Source organism: Vicugna pacos, chromosome X, assembly GCF_048564905.1.
Source record: "Vicugna pacos chromosome X, VicPac4, whole genome shotgun sequence".
Lineage (NCBI taxonomy): Eukaryota > Metazoa > Chordata > Mammalia > Artiodactyla > Camelidae > Vicugna > Vicugna pacos.
The window spans coordinates 14,862,033-14,882,170 of NC_133023.1; the positions used below are offsets into that span (position 1 = coordinate 14,862,033).

The following is a 20,138-nucleotide window of genomic DNA, read 5'->3' on the forward strand; positions in this document are numbered from 1 at the left end:
CTGTGAGTCAGGGTGGGAAAAACGGGTTAGTCCAGAGACTCATGACAAATACACACCGGCTGAGAAAGGAGAGCTCAGCCCTGGGTCACGGAAACAGCCCGTCGCACTGGGGCTTTTCTCTGTCTCTGGACTCTGTGCCATGATCTCTTCTGAGTAGCTCTCTCTTGGCCTTACTTCAGCCAAGACCAGCTGGAGTTGGGGAATGGAAGTGAACATTCTGAGTGACTACTCTGTGCTAGGTGCTCCGATGGTTCTGTCACAGAAGTCACCTCCTTCAATTCCTGTGACCGCCTCTCTTTTGGGCCGAGGAGGCTGAGTTAGAGGGGCTCTGTGACGTGGCCCTGGCTGTCAGCTGTTTAGTGCTAGAGCCGGGACGCACACCAGGAACCGACCAAGCCACACAGCGATCCGGCTGTGCCACCGACAGCAAACTGTGGCTGAGACCCTTGCTCAGGGCCCCATTTGCTAAGAGGGACAAAGACAGCACCATTTAAACCACTACTTTGTGGGCAAAGATGGATCTGTGTGTATGTGTGCGCATGCATGTTTGTGGTTTTTTTAAGTAAAAAAAGAGGAAAGGGTAAAGATACATAGTGATAAACAATTGAGAGATTTTTTAAAAATACTGAATTTATACCAATATCCCTGTAATCCTACAGCGCTGGTGATTACCAAACCTCTATATTGTTCACACTCAGTGATGAGTCACTGTACCTCATGAATAAAAAATGAGCATCACCTGACACAAGGCTATGATTACATCCTTAAAATATACTTGTTAAGAAAATCTATACCCCAAATATGCTTTCTAAATATATTTTCAAAGTTTAGTAATAAAGCACTCTGTTGGGGTAATTAGATTCCAGTTCTTTTTTAAAAGATAACTGGAAAGATAGGAGGATTAAAGCAAGCAACTGCATTAAGCTATAAAGAGATTCGCCTGTTTGTGTTTGAAGGCAGATGGTCTGATTTTCCAGCAGTGAATTACAAGGTCATGTCACCCTCTACCCTCACAGCCCTTCCTCTAGCCTCGGCGTCTGCCCGGGAAGCACAGACTCCCCATGTCATCCTGGGTCTATGTTACCCGGCTCCCATCCACAATCCCCTCCGAGTCTTAGAGAAGGTTAGGCCTGGAGGGAGCCTTGGAGACTGCCAAGTCCAACCCCTTCACCACAGACAAGCAAATCAAGGTCCAGAGAGGCCAGCGGGCTGGTCCAAAGTCACACAGCAAATTAACACGGAAGTTGAATGGATAAGTCTCCCTGTTCCCATTCTGGCGTTAGCCGGGCGGGACGTTCCCGGGCGGCCCCTCCCGGCCCTCACCTCCTCCTCGCGCAGCTTCTGCTTCCTCTTCTCCTCCACCGCAGCCCTCTTCTGCTCCTCTCGCTGTCGCTGCTCTTCCAGTTTCCGCCATCGCTCCTCAATTTGCTTTTCGTACTGGAGCTTGGCTCGCTTCTGCTTCTCCAGGATCTGCTGCTCCCGGGCAGCTGGGAGAAGAAGAGTGGAGGAGGGCTGTCATCACCAGAGCAGCCCATGCCCACGCCGTTGGGTTTAAGACCAAAAGCACAGAAGTGAGAATGAGGCCAAAACAAAGAGCCCAGTGGGGCGACGGGCAGCAGGGATGGACATGAAGGGTTCTGGCGCCTCGGCCACTAGCTGGGTGACCCTGGGCACGCTAACCATGTACTCTCTCTGCCTCAGTTTCTTCCTCTTTGAAGTGGGGAGGTCACACGTGTGACATCACAGTGTCATGAAGATCAAATGAGACTGCACAGAAGGTGCACAGCCACTGCCCCCAAATGCAGGAGCTCTGAGTGCCATCGCTACCAGGGCAGACAGATCCCCTTACTGGGCCACACGCCGAGTGAAGCAGTCGTCAGGGTCATTTGCTCAGAACACAGTCACTGTTCATCATCAGGTGCTGCGCACTGGACGCCGAGCCAGGTGAGGGGTACACGGGAGAGGGTGAAGAGGAATTGCCTTCCCCAAGACGGTGACTAAGGGGCCTGCAATTCCACCCGGCAAGTCAGCCAAGCAGTCCCTGGAGGACGATGCCTGAGCTGGCCACGAGTAGCAGGAGGCGATGGTGTAGAAGAATCTGAAAGCTCCTCATCTATCCCCTGCCGGGGGCACCCACTCCACCCACCGCAGGGCGCCCCTGGGGAATCAGCTGGACTTCTCTGTCCATAGCCCACAAGAGAGGCAGCCTTTCTCAACTAGGTTCCCCATCCTAACACAGATGTCGAGGGTGTGCTGTTCCCAGTTCTCTGGAGGACAGCCCTTACCACCATCACCCTGGAGAGAGGCTGTGCCTAAGGGGCAGGGTGGCCACCGTCCTGCTCTTCACCGTCCTGTTCTTCACCGTCCCGCCCCCTGCCCCCAGCACGCCGCCCACCACACTGCAGAGTTCAATGCTTGCTCAGTGAGCAAATTAACTGTTCTGAGAATTACATAACAACCGTGAGCAGGCCAGTGGGTTTGCCCCCAATTCACCACGCTCATCCAGCACTGCCCTAATTCTCTTTCCAGTCAATCACAATTTCTAAGGCTCTTGAGAAAGGACACTGCCATATCTCCACTGCCTTGGACCTAAGCAGCCACAGTGCACAACTTACCAAGACATTTTTCTCTTTCTTCTCGTCTTTCTTTAGCTAGTCGTTGTCTCTCATCAGATTTCAAAAATCCATCCATGCCTACAAGAGAGAAAACACAATGGAAGACTTACTCTCCCTGTCTGCTGAGTGCCAGGGGCCATGGGGACTGGGCCCAGGGCCTGGGCAAACGCACACACCATCCATCACCATCGCTTCATCCACGCAGACCAGATCCATCACTTCCCACCCCCACACACATGGCCCAGCCCCGAGAGCGCAGGGGTGGAAGCCACGACTTCTACACTCACCCATCAAGCTGTGCTGCAGTGGTCCCAGGGCCCCTGCACTGGGCCTGGCCCTGGAGGGTCCAGAAAGCACAGTACGTGACAGAGAGGCATGGTCATGTGCAGAAAAGCCCACTGGGGCTCCCTGAGTCTGGCCCCCAGGGAAACGGAGAAGCACGAAAGTGTACACAATTATTACACAGACAGTGAACATTCGACTTTCTGGAAGGAGCCAATGGCTGAGGAACACGTGTGAGCTCCTCGGGTGAGCACTGAGAAAATACAACAATCGAGTTTGATTTCAGGTCTGCTAAGTTTGTTCTGATGTCAATCTTAGCATTTTAAAATCACAAAGAAGGAATATAATGTACTCCTGTTTAACTGTTATTTAAATATCTACAACAACTAAGATGGAACAAATTGCAGTTTCCCCCACGATGTCCGGGAAACATCCCAGGAGCTACGGATCTCCACCCATCTTCTACAGGACCCGAAAGGGCTTTCTGAATTAAAGATTAAATGAATTTCATGGTCATCTTAAAAATAATTTATTGTACTTGGTCACAGCTGGTCATTCATGAGTATTATTTATCTAATATTCAACCATCCCATTCTGGAGAAATCAGCTTGAGTGTCGGATTCACCTTCCCAGCACCTGGGCCCCCCTCTCTGGTAGCGTCACACGCTGACTTCACAGTGTGCCTTGCTGCCACAGTGACCTGCGCCCCCTTCAGGGATGTTCTAGCCGCTGTCCACGAGAGGGACCCAAGGCTTAGACTGCAGTGCAGGCCGCAGGAATGCAGATGAGGATGGACCTCATAAACACCGGATGATCACGATTCGGCACCAACATCTAATCTGCAGCCTGGATTATGCAGCAGGGATATTAAAGTTCAAGAGAGAAGTCCTAGAAAATCAACCCCGAGTACAGGTGCCATTCCCCATGTTTGTTTTCAGTCAACTCTTAATCATTATGATGCTACCAATGACAGGAACAGCATCAAGAATTTAAAGGCCAAACTTCCCAGCTCATCGCTGCTGGCCCCCCACAATCTGACCTCAAACTTTTTTCCCAACTTGACCTCAGCAATGCCTCTTTCGCCCACACTCCCTGCACCTGTTAAACCCCACCCACCTTCAAGACCTCAGTTTCCCAGACCCATGGTGCTCTGTGGCCCCACACGGCTGGCAGAACCTTAATTTCATTCTGTCTGGCTGGAAAATACTCTGAGTCAGTCTCTCTAGGGGGACAGAGAGGCCCCAAGACAAGGGTGGCTTCCACATCTCCAGGCTGCCCAGCTGGGGCCACAGTCCCACACCCACAGGCGTCGAGGTGCACACACAAAACTCGAAGGTAGGCACGTAGTCAGTACAAGGGGAGCAGGGAGATAAGACCAGGTTTCTCTTTCATGATTCTCTAAACATTTTCAGGCTCTAGTCTCCACCTCAAGAGTTTGATTAATAAGGATTTGTTCTGTGGTGAAAGCTACAAAGAGAAGCCTAGGACCCCTGGGCAGATGCTGGCATCAGCACGCACATCAACTCATCTGCCCAAGCAGGGCCTGCACCTCATTCTGTACTGCCTGCCACCCTCCAGATCTAACGCACAGCCTGATAACCATGGAAAGTGTTCTTCAAACAGAAGACAGAAAGAAAAACTGAGAGTAAAGGGCCGAACACATTTGAAACTGGCTTTGTTACCTTGACGCTTTACCAACAGAAGACTGTTCTAGGGACATGCGTGATTTTAGGCTGCCCCCTTGTGGGCGCCTGTAAGAGTCACACCTTCAAATCATTTCCTTTCCAGAAAATCATTATCATGCTCATGGTCATCATTACCTATTCTGTCATAACAGGAGGTGGCAATAGAGTGAGCAGATACTACAAACCAAGTGCCGTGCTTGAATTTACTCGGCCCAATCACCCCATGATGACGGCGGTACTATTACGATCCTCCTCTTATAGGTACAGAAAGGGAGGCACAGAGAGTTTAATGAACTTGTCCAAGGTTACCGTCAGGAAGTAGAAAAGCCAGATTCCAACATAAGAACCTGATATCAGGCCCACATTCTTAATTACTGCTTTCTACGTGGCTCTCAGGCATAGGAGGAAACAGCCTGATCTTAGTGCCCATGAGTAAAAGCTGTCTGGCTTTCTGAGACCCAGTACTGTGCACGGGGAACAAATCCCATCCTTGTCCCAGGAATGAGCATGCAAATTTGGAGAGAAGTGCCAAGTCCAACTAATGAGAGGAGCACCAAGCAAGCACTACTCTGAGCCAAGCACTGGCCAGCTGGGCACAGATGTGCTAATTATTGGCTTCCTCTTCAAACTGCTGGGTGGGTAAGGGGGCAGCCAGACGACTCTGGGGGCAACTGTTAACAAGCAATTATGCTTTGGCCCCACTGAGTGGGCGGGGGAGTGAGTCAAACAGCCCAACGTGGGTGACTTCGAGCCTCTATGCTGTCATATGGGAGCCACAAGGCTCTATTTAAATCTAAGATAATCAAAATTAAATGCAATTAAAAATTCAGTTCCTTCATCACACTGGGCCCATTTCAGGCACTCACTAGCCACGTGAGGCTGGTGGCTACTGTACTGGACAGCACTGAACGAGGAGCCTGGCAGCTCACTCCTGTGATCCTCTCCCTTCATGCTTAGCTGCTCTGGGATGCATGTGGATAAGGAAGATCTGAGTCTAACCAGGGTTGAGTTTTGCTGGGTGGGTAAGGCTGGGATAACACCTCATCCCTCCACACAGCATTGGCCTCTTGTGATTAAAAGAACTGTCAAAGAAACAGTTCCAGAACATCCATTTGAAGAGAAGCCAAATAATTAGCCCACATGTCCAACATGCACCTTGTGGTTCTTGAGGACCCTCTGGGGACCCCTGCCAAGAGGCCCTGGGTTTGTCCCAAAGGAAGAAGGGTAGGAGCACAAACCAGACAGCCCCTACTGGCTAAGGGCCACAGACCTGATCGGCTACTAGCACTGCAGCAACACGGAGCAATCGAGGAAGTCTATGATTAACCGACCCAGGGCACGTGACCGCAACACACAAACACTAACGATACCAGGAGACCTCTAAAGACACTACACTTAAGACTTAACGCTGAATTCAGTTCCACAAGGAAGCCTTCTTTCTGTATGGCTCGAAATACTAGTGTTTAGTTTTCCCACCCAATCGTCCTTTATTCCTTGTACCTTATATTAGATGTGTACACTTATCACCTGTTTTTTATTAAACCAGAGACCCATTTTATCCTTGAACACCATGAGAATGGATGGAGTACAGATTGGTGCTTGCCAGGGGTTAGGGAAGAAGGGCAGAAGCGAAGTGGTGGCTATAAAAGGGCACCATGAAGGGTCCTCGCAGTGATGCCTGGACAAGTGTCAGGAAGCCTAGCCGTGAGAGGGTACTACAGTGCAGCGAGGTAGTGCCACTGGGGTAAAAGGTACACGGGATTTCTCTGTAGTATTGCTCGTAACTGCATGTGAGTCTGCAATGACCTCAAAATAGAAAGTTTACTTTAAAAAAAATCTGACCTGAGTGTGAAGCCCTGGGAGGGCCCCAAAGACAAAGAGGGAGCAGGAGACACCTTCCTGGAGGTGTCCCACCCAGCAGAAGGACCAAGGGCACCCATTTCTGAGCCACCCCTGCCCCATTCTCAATGCAACGCTTCCCAGGACAACGGCACACACGTAGCGTGCACCCCTGAGACAGAGGCCTTTTCCTGGGCAATTCACCCCTACAGGAAATGAGAATGAAACAGGGACTGAGCAGCCAAACAACTACTTTATGTTAACAGAACAGCAGAAAATTTCATACTTCACTGATTTGCTCTTGCTTGGAGTCACTTCCCATTATCCCTGGGCTGTAGCAACACATTTTTAAAGACTAATTTTAAAATGAATTTTATTAGCCTGAGGCACTTTCCCACTAGAATATTAATGAGCTGATATTAGTCAATTATTCATGGTACTGTAATAACCATTATCGAAATACAAAGTTTTTAGGGGAAGCCAGCTGTTTGACTTTTAAAAATTGATTGTATTAAATGAATTTTAAAGGAAGCTTCCCAAATAACTCACAGCCATGCAACTGCAATATCCTGAGAAAAGAAAGGGAATCGGGAGTGAAGAGCTCATCAGACAGAAGTCCAGTGCCAGTCAGCCCCCTCCTCCGGGGTGCCCTCCCCTCTGGGGACGGGCCGGCAGGGATGCACTCACATCTCCGTGAAGGTGCGCGCTGGGATGATCTATCCGAGCATGGAGCCCACTGGTTCTCAACTGTGGCTACACAACAAAATCACCCGAGGGGCTCTGAAAGTTACAGGTGCCTGTGTCTCCCTCCCAGAGCCTGACCTAGCAGTGTCAGGTGTCGTCAGGGTGTCGGCGCTGTAAAAGCTCCCATGTGATTCTCAGGTGCCGCAGCAGGACTGTGAACTGTCCTAGCCCGCTGCTCCCTCTGCGGGGGCACCTGGAGGGCCCAGACTGCGGGACGGCACCCCCAGAGTTTTTCATGGAGAGGGCCTGGGGCGAGCCAGGGAATCTGCCTTTCTAACGAGCTCCCAGATGAGGCTGATGCTGTTGGTCCAGGGCCCACACCTGGAAAACTGTTGCTCTAGACTCTGCTGATTCTACAGGGCAAGGCCCTGCCTGTGGCTCCTCTCTGGATGTCCAGAGCCCAGCTGACCGTGGGGCTCACAGCATGGGCCCCAAATGCTAAAGGAACGGTTGGCCACCTGCCTGCACGCCCCGCAACACACACACGGGGTTTGCCACAGTGGTGACTGCCCCACAGGCTGCTGTCTGCGCCTGCTCGTCTGCCCCTTGCCCTCTAGGCTCTTGTCTTATCTGTCAATCCCCAGCACTTTGCACACGGGATTCAAATGTTTGCAGAATGAGCAGCCCTGAATATTATGTCCCATTGATGGAAACCCCCCCATCTGCACAGCATTTATTCATCCTTGTATCATAAGTGTCTATAAAAATAAGCAGCATTTTAAAGCATCTTTGTAGCCATTATCCTACTGGATCTGTGCAGAGAATTCAAAAGTAAAGAAAGGAAGGCAGCTTTCCTTGCGGCTCCCCTCCCCCTCCCCCACACCAAGGTTGAAATGAATGTTTCCTCTGAATTCCATCATTGCTCTGGGGTCTTTCCCTCTTGTGTCCATGGCCCTCAAGCACAGGAGGATCCACCCTCCGTAAGCCCTTTCTCACGGCCCCTCCTTCCAGTCCAATTATCAGGGTATTAGCTTCTCAAGGGTGGGGTCCATGTCCCATTTCTTCTCGTAGCCCTCAAAGGGCCTAGACTAGTATTCTGTACACATTAAGTATTCAATAAATGTGCAGGTCACGAGCACCTCCTGTGCCTGGAGTGTGTGTTAAGACAGACATTTCCTTGTTTCCCACAACACCATGACAGCATCAGGTCAAGGACAATCACTCCTGTGGCCTCTGTCTGACCTGACCCACTCATTTACACTGTAGAGCCTCAGTTTCCCACACTTCAAAGGGATACGGGACACTAGCTCTGGGCACTCGCCCCTTGGCTTGCATCAGCACGCTGTGCGAAGGCCAAGTCACACACCCGGTCTTGGGGAACAGCTCCCATCAATCAGGGCAGCAGAGTTTGAGCCAACACCAGCGCCCACTGCCAGCCTGGGACTGCACTGTAGCCTTCCAACTGCCTCTCAGGAGAGATCTCACATGAGAACCACCCGGCCAAGCACAGGTGACACACTGATCCCGGAGAGAGAAGGCGGCACGAGAGACCACTGAGTTACACAGTGATGTAGCCAGAAAACCAGTCCACGGATCAACCACCAGCAAACAAGCAGCACTTGCTGACCTCTCAGCCTGCGGGACCCAGATGACGCTCAGTCAGTCCCACCTGTTCACCGACCCTGGCCCTCCACCACTTGCTATGCTTCTGGGCCAGAGCTGTTCTAATGATGGCTTGTGTGTGTCCCTCAGTCACCACGTCATGGGAGTGGCTCCACCACTGCCCGTGACAGAGGGGACCTGACATGCACCCACTGGGCAACAAGGAGCAACACTAGCACCTTGATGGTGAGCAGGCCAGACTTGCAGAGGCCACCTCAGAGGCCAGGAAACCCGAGTCACAGGACAAAGGGGTTAAGGCCTGGTGGCATGCACTGTGACTGAGGCAGGAAGGCGACAATGGATGAACTGTCTGCACTTCTTTCTACCAGTGAAATGCTCCGAGTCACAGGGCTCCACACCCTCTCTGGACATGGCCCGTGGGTCCAAACACCCAGCTGTGTCTGGTTGCAAAGCCACGGTCAGCCTGATGATGTAGCACCTTTTATCTCCTCTCTCCTTCCTGCCAAAGCTCACACCCCTTTCCCTCACTCTTAGCTGGGTGGGAGCACACCCCTCAATAAAGTGTCAGTCTGGGTAACAGTGGTGGGACGCAGTATCCGAATGTTCACAGCAGCATCAGTCATCCTCGCCACATAGTGAAAAACCACACAAATGCCCACCAGCTATTGACTGGATAAGTAAGCTATGGTCAGTTCATATGCTGCATTATATTATTCAGTCATAAAGAAGGGCTGAATAGGACGATGGGGGGTTGAGTAGGGCTGCTAGTGGGCGCAGGCAGGGCTCCTTCTGGGGTGTGACCAAAATGTTCCAGTATTCAACAGTGGCGATGGTTACATGACACTGTGAATGTACTAAAAGCCAACTCACTGAGGTTTACACTTCAAAATGGTGACTGTTACATTACATCATGTGAATTATCCTGCAATAAAAATTTTGCAAAAAGGAAAAATAAAACAACCTTAGGTAGTGTTCTGCAATAGGGTTTAAAACCCGTAGCCCAGTTAATCTCATCTGTGGCCTTCTTCCAAGTCTCCCTGGTTACTGCTTTTACTTTTTCCTCTCAAATATTCAGATGATTTATCTGGTTCCAAGGAAGCATTTTTAATACAATGTAAATATATGCGGGTCATTTGAGTATGTAAAAATCATATATATATATATATATATGTATATACATATATATCTCCATAAACTGTGCCACACAATCTTAAGAGTTTTGTTACATTTTGTAAAACTGGGAAGTAAAAATGAATATTGGCAAGTCTGCTACTGTATGTTTAAAAAAAGGGGAGGGGGGTGAAGAAAACTTGCCAATAAATGATAAACGTGATAAACAGTCATTGTGATTACATGAGATGATGAAGGACTTTCCATTGTAAGAAATGCTCATTAAATGCCTGTGGCCATTATTTTTAGGGGGGGAGGTTCTATTTCAAGATTAAAGAAATGGAGACTCAAAAGAGTCAAGTGACCCACCCAATGTCACATTAAGTGGGAGGATTCTCATCATCTCTCTGATCCTAACCCACTATGATCTCGCCTAGACTTTGCTGCTCTCCAGGGAGAGGGGAGGCAGGATCACATTCAGATCAACGAAGGGCAGGAAGGCGGAAGTTCCAGGGAGGAGTAACGGTACATGCAAAACACGTTAGAAAACAACAGGTAAAGCCTGAAATCTCCTTGAACTTCAATCCAACCAGTGGGAACTGAAAATCAATTGACAGAATCTAGAACCTTCTTCATCTTTGCATAAGGGTATTTTTTTTTTAGGTGGCATCACATATTCCTGCTTCATATTTTTCAATTAAAATCTCAAAATCAATTACAATCCCACAGGGTCACTAAACTTTCCATTTAAATTTCTTTCATTGTGGAGCTAAATCTCAATTCCCAATAGGTCAGATCAGCATCCATCCATACCTCAGAAGACTGCTGAAATTTCCTGGACTGTGATGAAAACTCACAGCACTAACAGGTAAAGAACATTCTTGTCTGGCAACCTGACTTTTCTCCAAAATGAAATTCATATCCATTAAAGGCACTCTGAGAATATTAATAAATCAACACAACACTGTTAAAATACGGGCTTAATCATACCAGTATACAATACTCAAAAAGCCATGGAAAGTAAGTTAAACGCATGATTGGCGTTTTCAAAATCCCAAATCATGGAATTTCGGGGGTGGAAGAGCTCTCAGGGGCCCAATCCAACCCTCTACCCTCTACTTACTTCAAGACAGAGAGATGGGTCTGCTCGCTTTTCCTCCACCAGGAAGAGAACTGTCTTTATCCCCTTGGCTTCTTCCAATCTGTCCATCCAATGTGGTGGATCAGCTCTTGGGCTTTTGTTATATAGATGGAGAATGTAGGCAGAAAGGGTTTCCAGACAGCAAGAGGTGAATCGGGTTTGATTAATCAACACTGGAAAGGGAAGCAAAAGCTGCATGAGGGGGCAAAAGGGAGAAGGAAGTGAGAGATGGGGAACAGAGAGTCCGGAACTACTGAAGGGCTGCCTCTGAGGAGAACTCTGCCTGGGAGGGGAGCATGGGAAGGGTTCTGAGAGACTCTTGGAAGGGTGTGTTTGTATGGGGGTGTGTATGCACATGTGCACCAGAGAAACAAAGAGCTGCAGGTTAGAATTCAATCCTTTGACACTTCTCTAATCTCCAGTAAAGATCTGAACTGGTTTTCATCTTTTTTGACTACTGGATTCTATTTCTTTGGCTACTACATGGAGTTCTGGTATTCACTTGAAATATTTTAGAAACAAATACCTAGGCAGGAACTAACCCCACGGTAACTGCAGGGTCACAAAGACCCTTCGGTGGCCATTTATTCCATTTTCTGTCTCTGATAAGAGCAGAACTAAGTGGCTTCAACTGCAATTTGTTTCTTGGGAAGATGTCATTTCTCCCAGTAGCTCACCTGAGAGTTTTTGGTAGGGGGGAGGGTAGGGAGCACTAATTCAGTGATTCTCAAACTTTAGCACACATCAGAAGAATCCCGGAGGACTTGTTAAAAACAGGCTGCTGAATCCCAGCTACAAAGCTTCTGATTCAGAAGGGCTGGGTGGGGCCTGAGAATCTGCATTTCTAACAAGTTCCCAGGTGCTGCCAATGCTGCTGGTCTGGAGACCACACTTTGAGAAGCGCTGATCTAATCCATTTCTCACCTGTTAGAATCTTCTGAACTGACTTCAATTCTCTTTTTGATGGGAAGAAAAAGTCACTTTAGCACCAAATTCATTACTTCCAACATGCCTCTTCCAAGGATGATTTCATAATTTATACTTTTGAAAGAGGCAGGCCTGGAACTAGCAGTTAAATTCAACAGCCACTGACTACTATGATGAAGGTGTAGATGACCAGGAATCAAGTTAGTTTTAAAAAAAATACAAAGATACCAAAAAGTCCTTGAAAAGAAGGAAGTGGAGAAACAGGGAGCTACATAAGAATATACACAGATCTATGCTGTTAGTAAGTTTTTGTAAAATACACTCACCAAATTCCTAGTGGTTTCCCTTAAAACAGCTAACTGGATTACATTTTCCAGAAAAATGCAGATGCAATAAGAGTATTACTAAATGACTAAAATGATCCCTGAAAGACTTTTCTTAAATCACAACTGCACGGCTAAGAGAATAACCAGTTTTTTTGGTTTTTAAAGTGCAGAATTAGGTGAAGTCCAAACAATCACGAAGAGCCTGGCACTTTGACATCAAGGTCAAACAATAATGAGAATGGATCTCGTCGTCCTCGCCGTGGAACCTGGCACATAGTCATCACCAACCAACACCAATCTACCACAAAATTCTCTGCATAGGGTTACTGGAAAAAGGAAGGCCCAACAGTGAAGTCCTGTAGTGGCTGCTCCAAGTCTCCGCTTCTATAATATGGAGAAAACACCAGTGCCTATCTTACAGCGACGATGAAATGAAAGAACACAGGTACCGCTTAATGGTGCACACAGTGGGTGCACGATGAATCGAGCTAGTCCGTGTTGGCCACTCTAGCCTGCCTGTTCCTATTTCTTCCTCTTCCTTTTCCAGTACTGAAGTCTTCTGCACACATGCCTGGAAACCAATCAGCTACCTTTTCTAACATGGGTGATTAGAGAGAGCGCATGCAATGCTGGCAGGTTGACCAGGGTGAGCCTTTCCTATAAACAGCAACTCAGTACTGAGAGGGAAGGCGGTATATGATGATGCTGTTCATCACCATTTCAACAGTAATTTGCCTAATTATACTCATATCCATGGAACAAGCCATTCCAGGAATTCTTGCCCTAGCAACTCAAATAAGCTCGCGGAACCAAATGAAAACATGTCAAGTTATAAAATTCAACTGTACTTGGTTTGGGGAACTGCACACATATTCACGGGTTAGCCTGCCTTTTTCTAAAGGTACCATTTACTAAGCACCTATCTCCTGCCTGGCATGATGCTTTCCAAATGTTACTTAATATCCACAACAATCCTAGGAAGTGGGATGTACCCCCATTTTGCAGATGAAAAAACTGAGACTCAGAGAAGTTAAGAAATCTGTACAAAGTCACAGCTACTGAGCAGCAAAGCTTAGATATGAGGCCAGTCTGGCTGGCTCTCAAGCTGATGGGCATCAACTCAATACTGAGAGGGAAGGCCACCTGAAGGAAAGAGCACTGACCGAGTGAGCTAGGTATTCAGAAACTGGGAGCTGTTCTTACTGGGAAAGAAAGAACCCTGGTAAGAAAATGGGCTCTGCCTGGATTCTGTCAAATCTCTGCTAAGCAGGCACTCAACAGTGTGGCCACTAGGGAAGTGTCTAAGCCTCAGTTTTCTCATATGTTAAATAGAGATAATAATAGTAGTACCTATGTCATAGACTAACGTGAAGCTTAAAGGAGAATACATGTAAAGCTCTTAGCACATATTACATGCCTAAGAAGTATTAGCTAATGGTATTATCATCATCGTCATTATTGGGTTAGATATGACCCTTAATGAGAACGTCAATATACGTGCTTCAGGCATGCTGAGCTCTCAGAAAGCAGTGTGTTCATCAACATCATTATCACCAGCCCCCACCCACCAGCACAGCTACTACAATAGTCCGGGACTAGCTCCTGATCCCCCTGATCTTTAAATCCTGCTTTCAAACCAGCAATGTCTTCAGCTTGCCCTGGGTCTCCAGCAGAGGACCCATCAGACATCTCAGGAACTCCTGCTCCTGCCCAGCGCCCTGGCAGGCTGGGCCCCTGATCATTAGAAGACTACTGTGCTAATGGGGTGAGGGGCTGGGCCGAGACAATGTACGCATCTGTTAACACTCACTGGATGGTACACTTAAAATGTGTGCATTTTAGTGTATGCTACCTACTTTTAATGCTACCACAACTGCAACAACAAAGAAGGCAAGTCAGCGCTCGCCGACTTGTCATATATCATTAGTGCCCAAGGCTGCAAAGAATCCCCCCTGGATCTCCCAGGCAACCACATCCCTACAGTCACTCTGTGAGGCAGTGAGGGGACTCGGACTTGCATGGCAGCATGGGAAACCAGAGGGATGCCTCAGTGTGGCCAGCTCAGGAACTGAAGTCACCTGCAAAAGCCCAGGGATTGGCTCAAACTGCAGGCCTCTTAAAAGAGCACCTCATGATTCTGGAGAGACGGAGGTCTAACAAGCCAGCTCCTTGGTTCTGGGCCCTGCCTTGACAACCGTTCTCTTCTAGGGTCCCTGTTAACCTGCCTTTCTCAGGCCTTTAACTGTCTCCACCTCACACCAGATCCCAGCTAGCACTGTCCATAAGGCCTGGCTCTTTCTACAGCCACCAGTAAAGCTGTCTCCGTTTGGATCACTTCCGCATTCATATGTAAAGCTCAGTCGTGAGGGCTGCTTCGAGGCCCCAGCCGTGTGGCCCGTCCAACAGTACCCTAGGCAAAGGAGCTTGCGTAAGTCCCTCCACATCGCAAAGCCTCGGGCTCCTCTTCTGTACAGCAGGAACCTGACTACCTACTTCCCAGGGTTATGGTGGCAGGGAGGGGGCCTTGTGAGAACACGTGGCAGCAGGAGTAGTCCCAGGTGGCTCCCTTCCCTGATGATATATGAGAACACAGACCGAACAAGTTGTGGCAGCCACTCACTGGGCCCAAGCCCCGGGCCATGGAATCTTAAGCTCCACCCTTCAGTCTTCCCGAGAAGCCCATAAAATTCCCCCAGGAAAGCCCCCACAACTTCCTAAGAGGTCCCAGTTTCCATTCTAAGACTTGCTCTGCCGAGCTGGTGATCCACTTAGAAGGCGAGGTGAACGAAGTCAAAGGGAGTTAAAAGAAGCCAATGAATGTCTAGAAAAACTCAACTCGATTAATGATCTACTGGAGTACCATGATGCACAAACTTCCCTCCCACCCTGGCTCCTCATCTGAGAGGCAGGAGCTACTTGTATTCCTGTATTTCTATATTAAATTTAATACACGTATGTATCATTTCAAAAGGACCAAATATGCACAGCATACTCTACTCACAACATGTTAAATGAAGTCTACATAGCTTTCCCTCTACCCTTCTGAGTTCTTGGCTGGGACACCGTATAATGCGGAAGTTCATTAAATATATACCTCATGTATACATAGGAGATTCCCAGGAAAACAATAAAACTCTCCAAGATGGTCCAAATCACTACCCTGAATACAATCTTCAGCTAAAGGCAAAAGAAAGATGGGGGGGAGTACAATTCCAGAAGGTGAGAGGAGGAACTGTTTGGTAAACAAAGGTTGCCCTGCGATACAGGTAAGTCAGTCTCTCTCTTCCTCTATCTCTGGTTTAAAAGTTATCTGTGGTAAAAGCTGTCTTCCTAGCACAGGCCCCGTTTCTAATGCCAATTTATAAATGCAGATTTCCCTTACAAAACAGTAACTTTTACAGTTCCCAGAGCTCCTCTGGTGTCTGTAGTTTCTCAAAATAATCCTATGCTAAAGAGTCATAATTTGCGTGGAGTGTTCCACCCTCCTCCTCACCAGCCAAGCATGGGGGCTTGCCACGGTAGCTGGGTGGCTCCACGTTGAGGCACCTCCCCCGACCTTCTCTCTCCCACCTCCATGCCCCTCCGCTCTGTGTCCCCCGCCCCTATCATCACAGAATTGTTTGCAGCTACAGGAATGTGGACTCTACCCATCCCGCCAAGTGTGATGACAAAAAAACCAGGGAAGTGGGAACTGGCACCAGAAAAGGGAGCAAGCACGGATAGCAGAGCAAGTGTAGAGGTTTCTACCATGGATAGGGCTCGCAGGGCCAGGCCTCCGAACTTGGCCTCAGGGTCCTTTAGAGATGGAGACACTCTGACACACTGACACAGGGGGCTTTGGCATGAGCATCTGGAGGCTGATCTGCTCCAACCTAGGGGTAAGGCTCCAATCTGCGGACAGAATGGCCCTTGAAAAGCCCTCCTATCCCCCAGCTGAGTTCAGTGCCTGGGAGTGAGTGCTCCGGAATCAGAGGGGCATAGGTTCCGCTCCCACAGATATCTTGGAGCATCGAGGGAGGGGCAGAGGAGGAGGGAAGGCGGGATGAGAGAAAGAGAGACAGAGACTGTGGGTGCGCATGCGCGTTCTGCTCAGCACACTGCCTGCTGTGCAGTCGTGGCTCAGTAAATGTCAGGCACCACCATTTGTAAATCTGCCCAGGACTGCCCTCCAGTGGTGGGGCAGACGTGGGTGCTGGGCTTGCACACCAGGGGAAGTGGCTGTTTACAGTGAGGACTCAGAAAGGCCCTGGACATCTGGAGAGAGGGCCAGACACAGGGGGAAGAAGACGACACTTCTTACTTGCTTTTTCCAGCAACAAAGTACAAGAAACTTAAAAATCTCCCTTTGAAACTGTGGACAGAATCCAGTAGGTAAAAGCTGGTAAAGAAGAATTAACCTGTGGTGTTCCCACTGTTGGTACTGCCACTTGATGTTCTCCTCAGGTTGCTGTGTATGCTTAATCACCACGAAAGCAAAGATATGTAAAGGATCCCAAAGGGTCATTGGAGACCCTTCTGGTCAATCTTCAGGCCACTCCTGGCCCAGGTGCCCATCAGATTCCCGAGTCCCTGTGGTGGGAAGAGCTGCGTCCTGAGCATGAGCGAGGCAGGCCAGAAACCCCCTTGTCCCGAGCCCCTCATTCTGACCTTGTTTCCTTAGTGTTTCGACACACTGACATGCTCCCAGGTGAAGGGGGGTCTCTCCACCCTCACTGTTACAGAGTTGGCAGGAGCCCTTGTGTCCAGGCTGCCCACTTTTCCTCAGTCATCTCACTGGGCTCCAGACCTGAACTTCAACCACTGCTGAGCAATTCAACCATCCAAAGTGACCCCTCCTGCTCCAGACCCCTCTATTCCCCGTTTCAGCTCTTGGAGGCTCAGCCCCGCATCAGAGATGGTCCCTCAGTTATGCCAGCGCATCGAGGGGCACTGATAGGGCTACTGGAATCGAACTCAAGTCATCAGTGCAGTGCTCAGGCCTGCAGTTCCAAAAAGATTCCTCAGTTTTAAAATCAAATACAAAGGGAGAAATAAAGAGATTAGGGGAAAAAATCACTCTTTGTATTATGAACAATTTGAAGACACATAAAGAATTTTGAAATTTAAAATAACCTTCTGTTCCTTTTCTCCCACAAAAGCATGTCCCATCCCAATCTACCAGCCCTGCATCTGGCATCCTTCAACAAGGACGATCTTCAAGGGCATTCTGAGGCCTTGAGGCAGAAACAGCTTCCTGGCTCAAATAGATTCTTTTTCAAACTGAGAGAGCAGAGCAAAGTGTGCCCCCACTCTGTCGTTCAGGGCAGTCAGGCATGCCTTCCTAAACAGCCTTGCAGATATTTCCAGCTGGCTAATTAAATTTACTGCACTTCATTCCCACTAAATACCTCTTTGGAAAAACAAAAGGCACAGGAATCTTAAAATTCTACTTATTGCTGCTGGTGGAAACGTTTATTCTGAAAACAGTAAGATCACCGGTGGTGACACTGACAAGAGAAAAGGTAAAACATGAATCTTGATTATCTGTTTCTGGGAAACACATTGCAAATGCCCTTTTGTGCACTACAGTTGTGTCTGAGTGTGGCCGACTTGACTATTGTGGCTGTCACAGTTTCTTTCCTTCTTGCACACCAGGTTTGGATTCACATTTTAAATTAGTCAAAATGTCGCACTTAAAGGTCACTACACACATTTCTACAACAGCTGACCCCAAATCAGTGTGGATAAGACCGCTGCCTTTAAAAACAGCATGCTACACAACCCTTAGACCCTAACACAGTGGTTCTCAACCAGGGGCAACTGTGTCCTCCAGGGAACACTAGGTGGTGTCCAGAGACATTCTGGGTTGTCACAACGGGAGGGGAGGGTGCTACGGGCATCCAGTGGGTAGAAGCCAGCGATGCTACTGAACATCCTACAGTGCCCTGGACGGCCCCACCCCACCCCACCCCAATACACACACCAAAGAATTACTCAGCCCCAAAAGTCAGGAGTGTCAGCAGAGTTTCAGAAACTGTGCTCTAGTAAGCTGCCCTGCATGCCACAAGTAGAAAAACCTCCTCTACATTGAACCCATTTTGGTTTGTGGACCATCAATATAAAGCAGTATGAAAAAAGCTAGAAAACTGTAAGTATAGAATAACATGAGTCCCATTTGGGTAGCTTTTAAAATTGTAGCAATTTATAGTAATATCCATTGTATTTTTAAAATTCTTCAAAAATAGAGAATCAAGAAATATCTTACAGGTGTTTGACAGCATCAACAGGCATGATTTGTTCCCGTAGGTAGGACCATGGCATTAACAGTAGTGGTAAGGGTTTTATAACAATCATTATGGAACAAACTGCCCCAGTGTCACTTTCCTGGATGGCAGCACAGTGAAATCACAGTGCAAATCCAGAACAATGTGGAGGCAAAAACAATGTGTTGCCCTTGGGACTCGGACTGAGGTTTCCATGGCCAGGTCACCCCCTCAACAGGCTACCCTGGGAGGGCCTCCCTGTGCCTTCACCTGGCCTTCACAGCCCGACGGGGCAAAGAAGTTCCCTCCTAAAGACCTTAGTACAAGCCATACCCTTAATCATAATCCCTGCTGACGGAAACAACCTGCACTGTATATTACAACAAATATCCTGCCCACTTGTGTGAGGACGGGGAAGAAAGGGAGAAAGGAGATGGATGGAGCATCTTTGATTCCTGTAAAATCCAACAAGCATTTGAAAAGTGGGTTTACTTGGTTTGATCAGCACAAAAAGGATGTTTTAGGTGTTTGATCAAAGTTATTTTTAAAAATAAAGCATTTCTCTTTGGGCATTTTTTTTTACCATAAAGAATCAGTAAAATGCAGGTTGCCTCACAACTGTAGCCACTGCGTCCCTTTTTATAGTAACAGGAAGGTCCTCCGTGTTCCCAAGGCAACCCGAGGTTTCACTCATCAACACAGCACTGAGTACATTCATCGAGCTCAGTATCGACTTCCTGAGGTTTCAAAACTGGAGTTCTCTGCTTAGGACAGCGCCTGATGGTCCTACACACACCATAGCTGCGATGGTCACCAAACACATGAAACAAAAGACAAAGAGCAGGTATTGGGATAAAACACTTTCTGAAGTTTTTCTCCAGGTGATCATTCAAGCTGGTAACAAGCCATTTGGTCCATTTCATTTTAAGACCTTCACTCGATGCAGGGAGGCGTCTACTGGGAACGTGTAAAAGTTCAAATACAAGGGAGCCCTGAGGTGCCACCTTGTCCTTCTCAGAGCCCTATCCCCACTGCTCAGGCCATCCCTGCACCCAATCCTGTCCTCTCAGCCCACCCAGGTGGTTCCAGGGCCTGGTCCACAGAAATCCTGTCCTGTCATTTGAGCTACCCAGTGAATGAATAATCCAGATGAGAGTTCCTGGGGATTTCAACAGGAGTGGAACAGAAAGGGAAGGATGAATTCTAGCCCAGAGAGCTAGATGCTACACAAATAGGCATTTGTGACAGAAACAGAAAGTGATGCGTTAAGTTTGGTTGTTAAGGAATTTGTGGAGTTTGGAAAAGCACTAAATGGATTTCAGTAACAGCTAGTCTAGAGACTAATGATGGATGATGATAACCACCATCAGTCATGCCAGGCCTGGTCCTAAATACTTCACATCTCTAAATTCACTAAACTTTCCCCCAAAATCAATGAAGTAAGTAGTATTATTGTCCCCATTTTCCAGGTAGGGAAACTGAGAGGTTAAACACTTTCCTGGGGTCACACAACTGGTAAATGGTGGAGGTGAGATGCAAATTCACATGGTCTGAGTACAGACTTGGGAGGTGACAGCTGCCTAGAGGTGAAAGGCAAGGCCTTGCCTTAAAGGCACTGACCACAGAGGAAAATATATTCTATATTCACAACGGAAACCTACAAC

The 20,138-nt window shown here is 48.2% G+C and overlaps 1 protein-coding gene across 11 annotated transcripts in view; it reads right to left on the reverse strand.

The window, feature by feature from the left end:
* Positions 1-20,138, reverse strand: part of MAP7D2 (MAP7 domain containing 2) — a 91,280-nt gene that overhangs the window by 45,091 nt on the left and 26,051 nt on the right. For 10 of the 11 annotated variants that reach the window (XM_072955800.1, XM_031673293.2, XM_031673292.2 and 7 more), the window contains 2 exons: positions 2,616-2,693; positions 1,324-1,487 (listed from right to left, as the gene is read on the reverse strand). In XM_072955800.1, the coding sequence (XP_072811901.1) occupies positions 1,324-1,487; positions 2,616-2,693 (242 nt within the window). Of the gene's footprint in view, positions 1-1,323; positions 1,488-2,615; positions 2,694-10,961; positions 10,995-20,138 lie in introns of those variants that run through there. The other variant, XM_072955806.1, reaches the window with a different exon arrangement.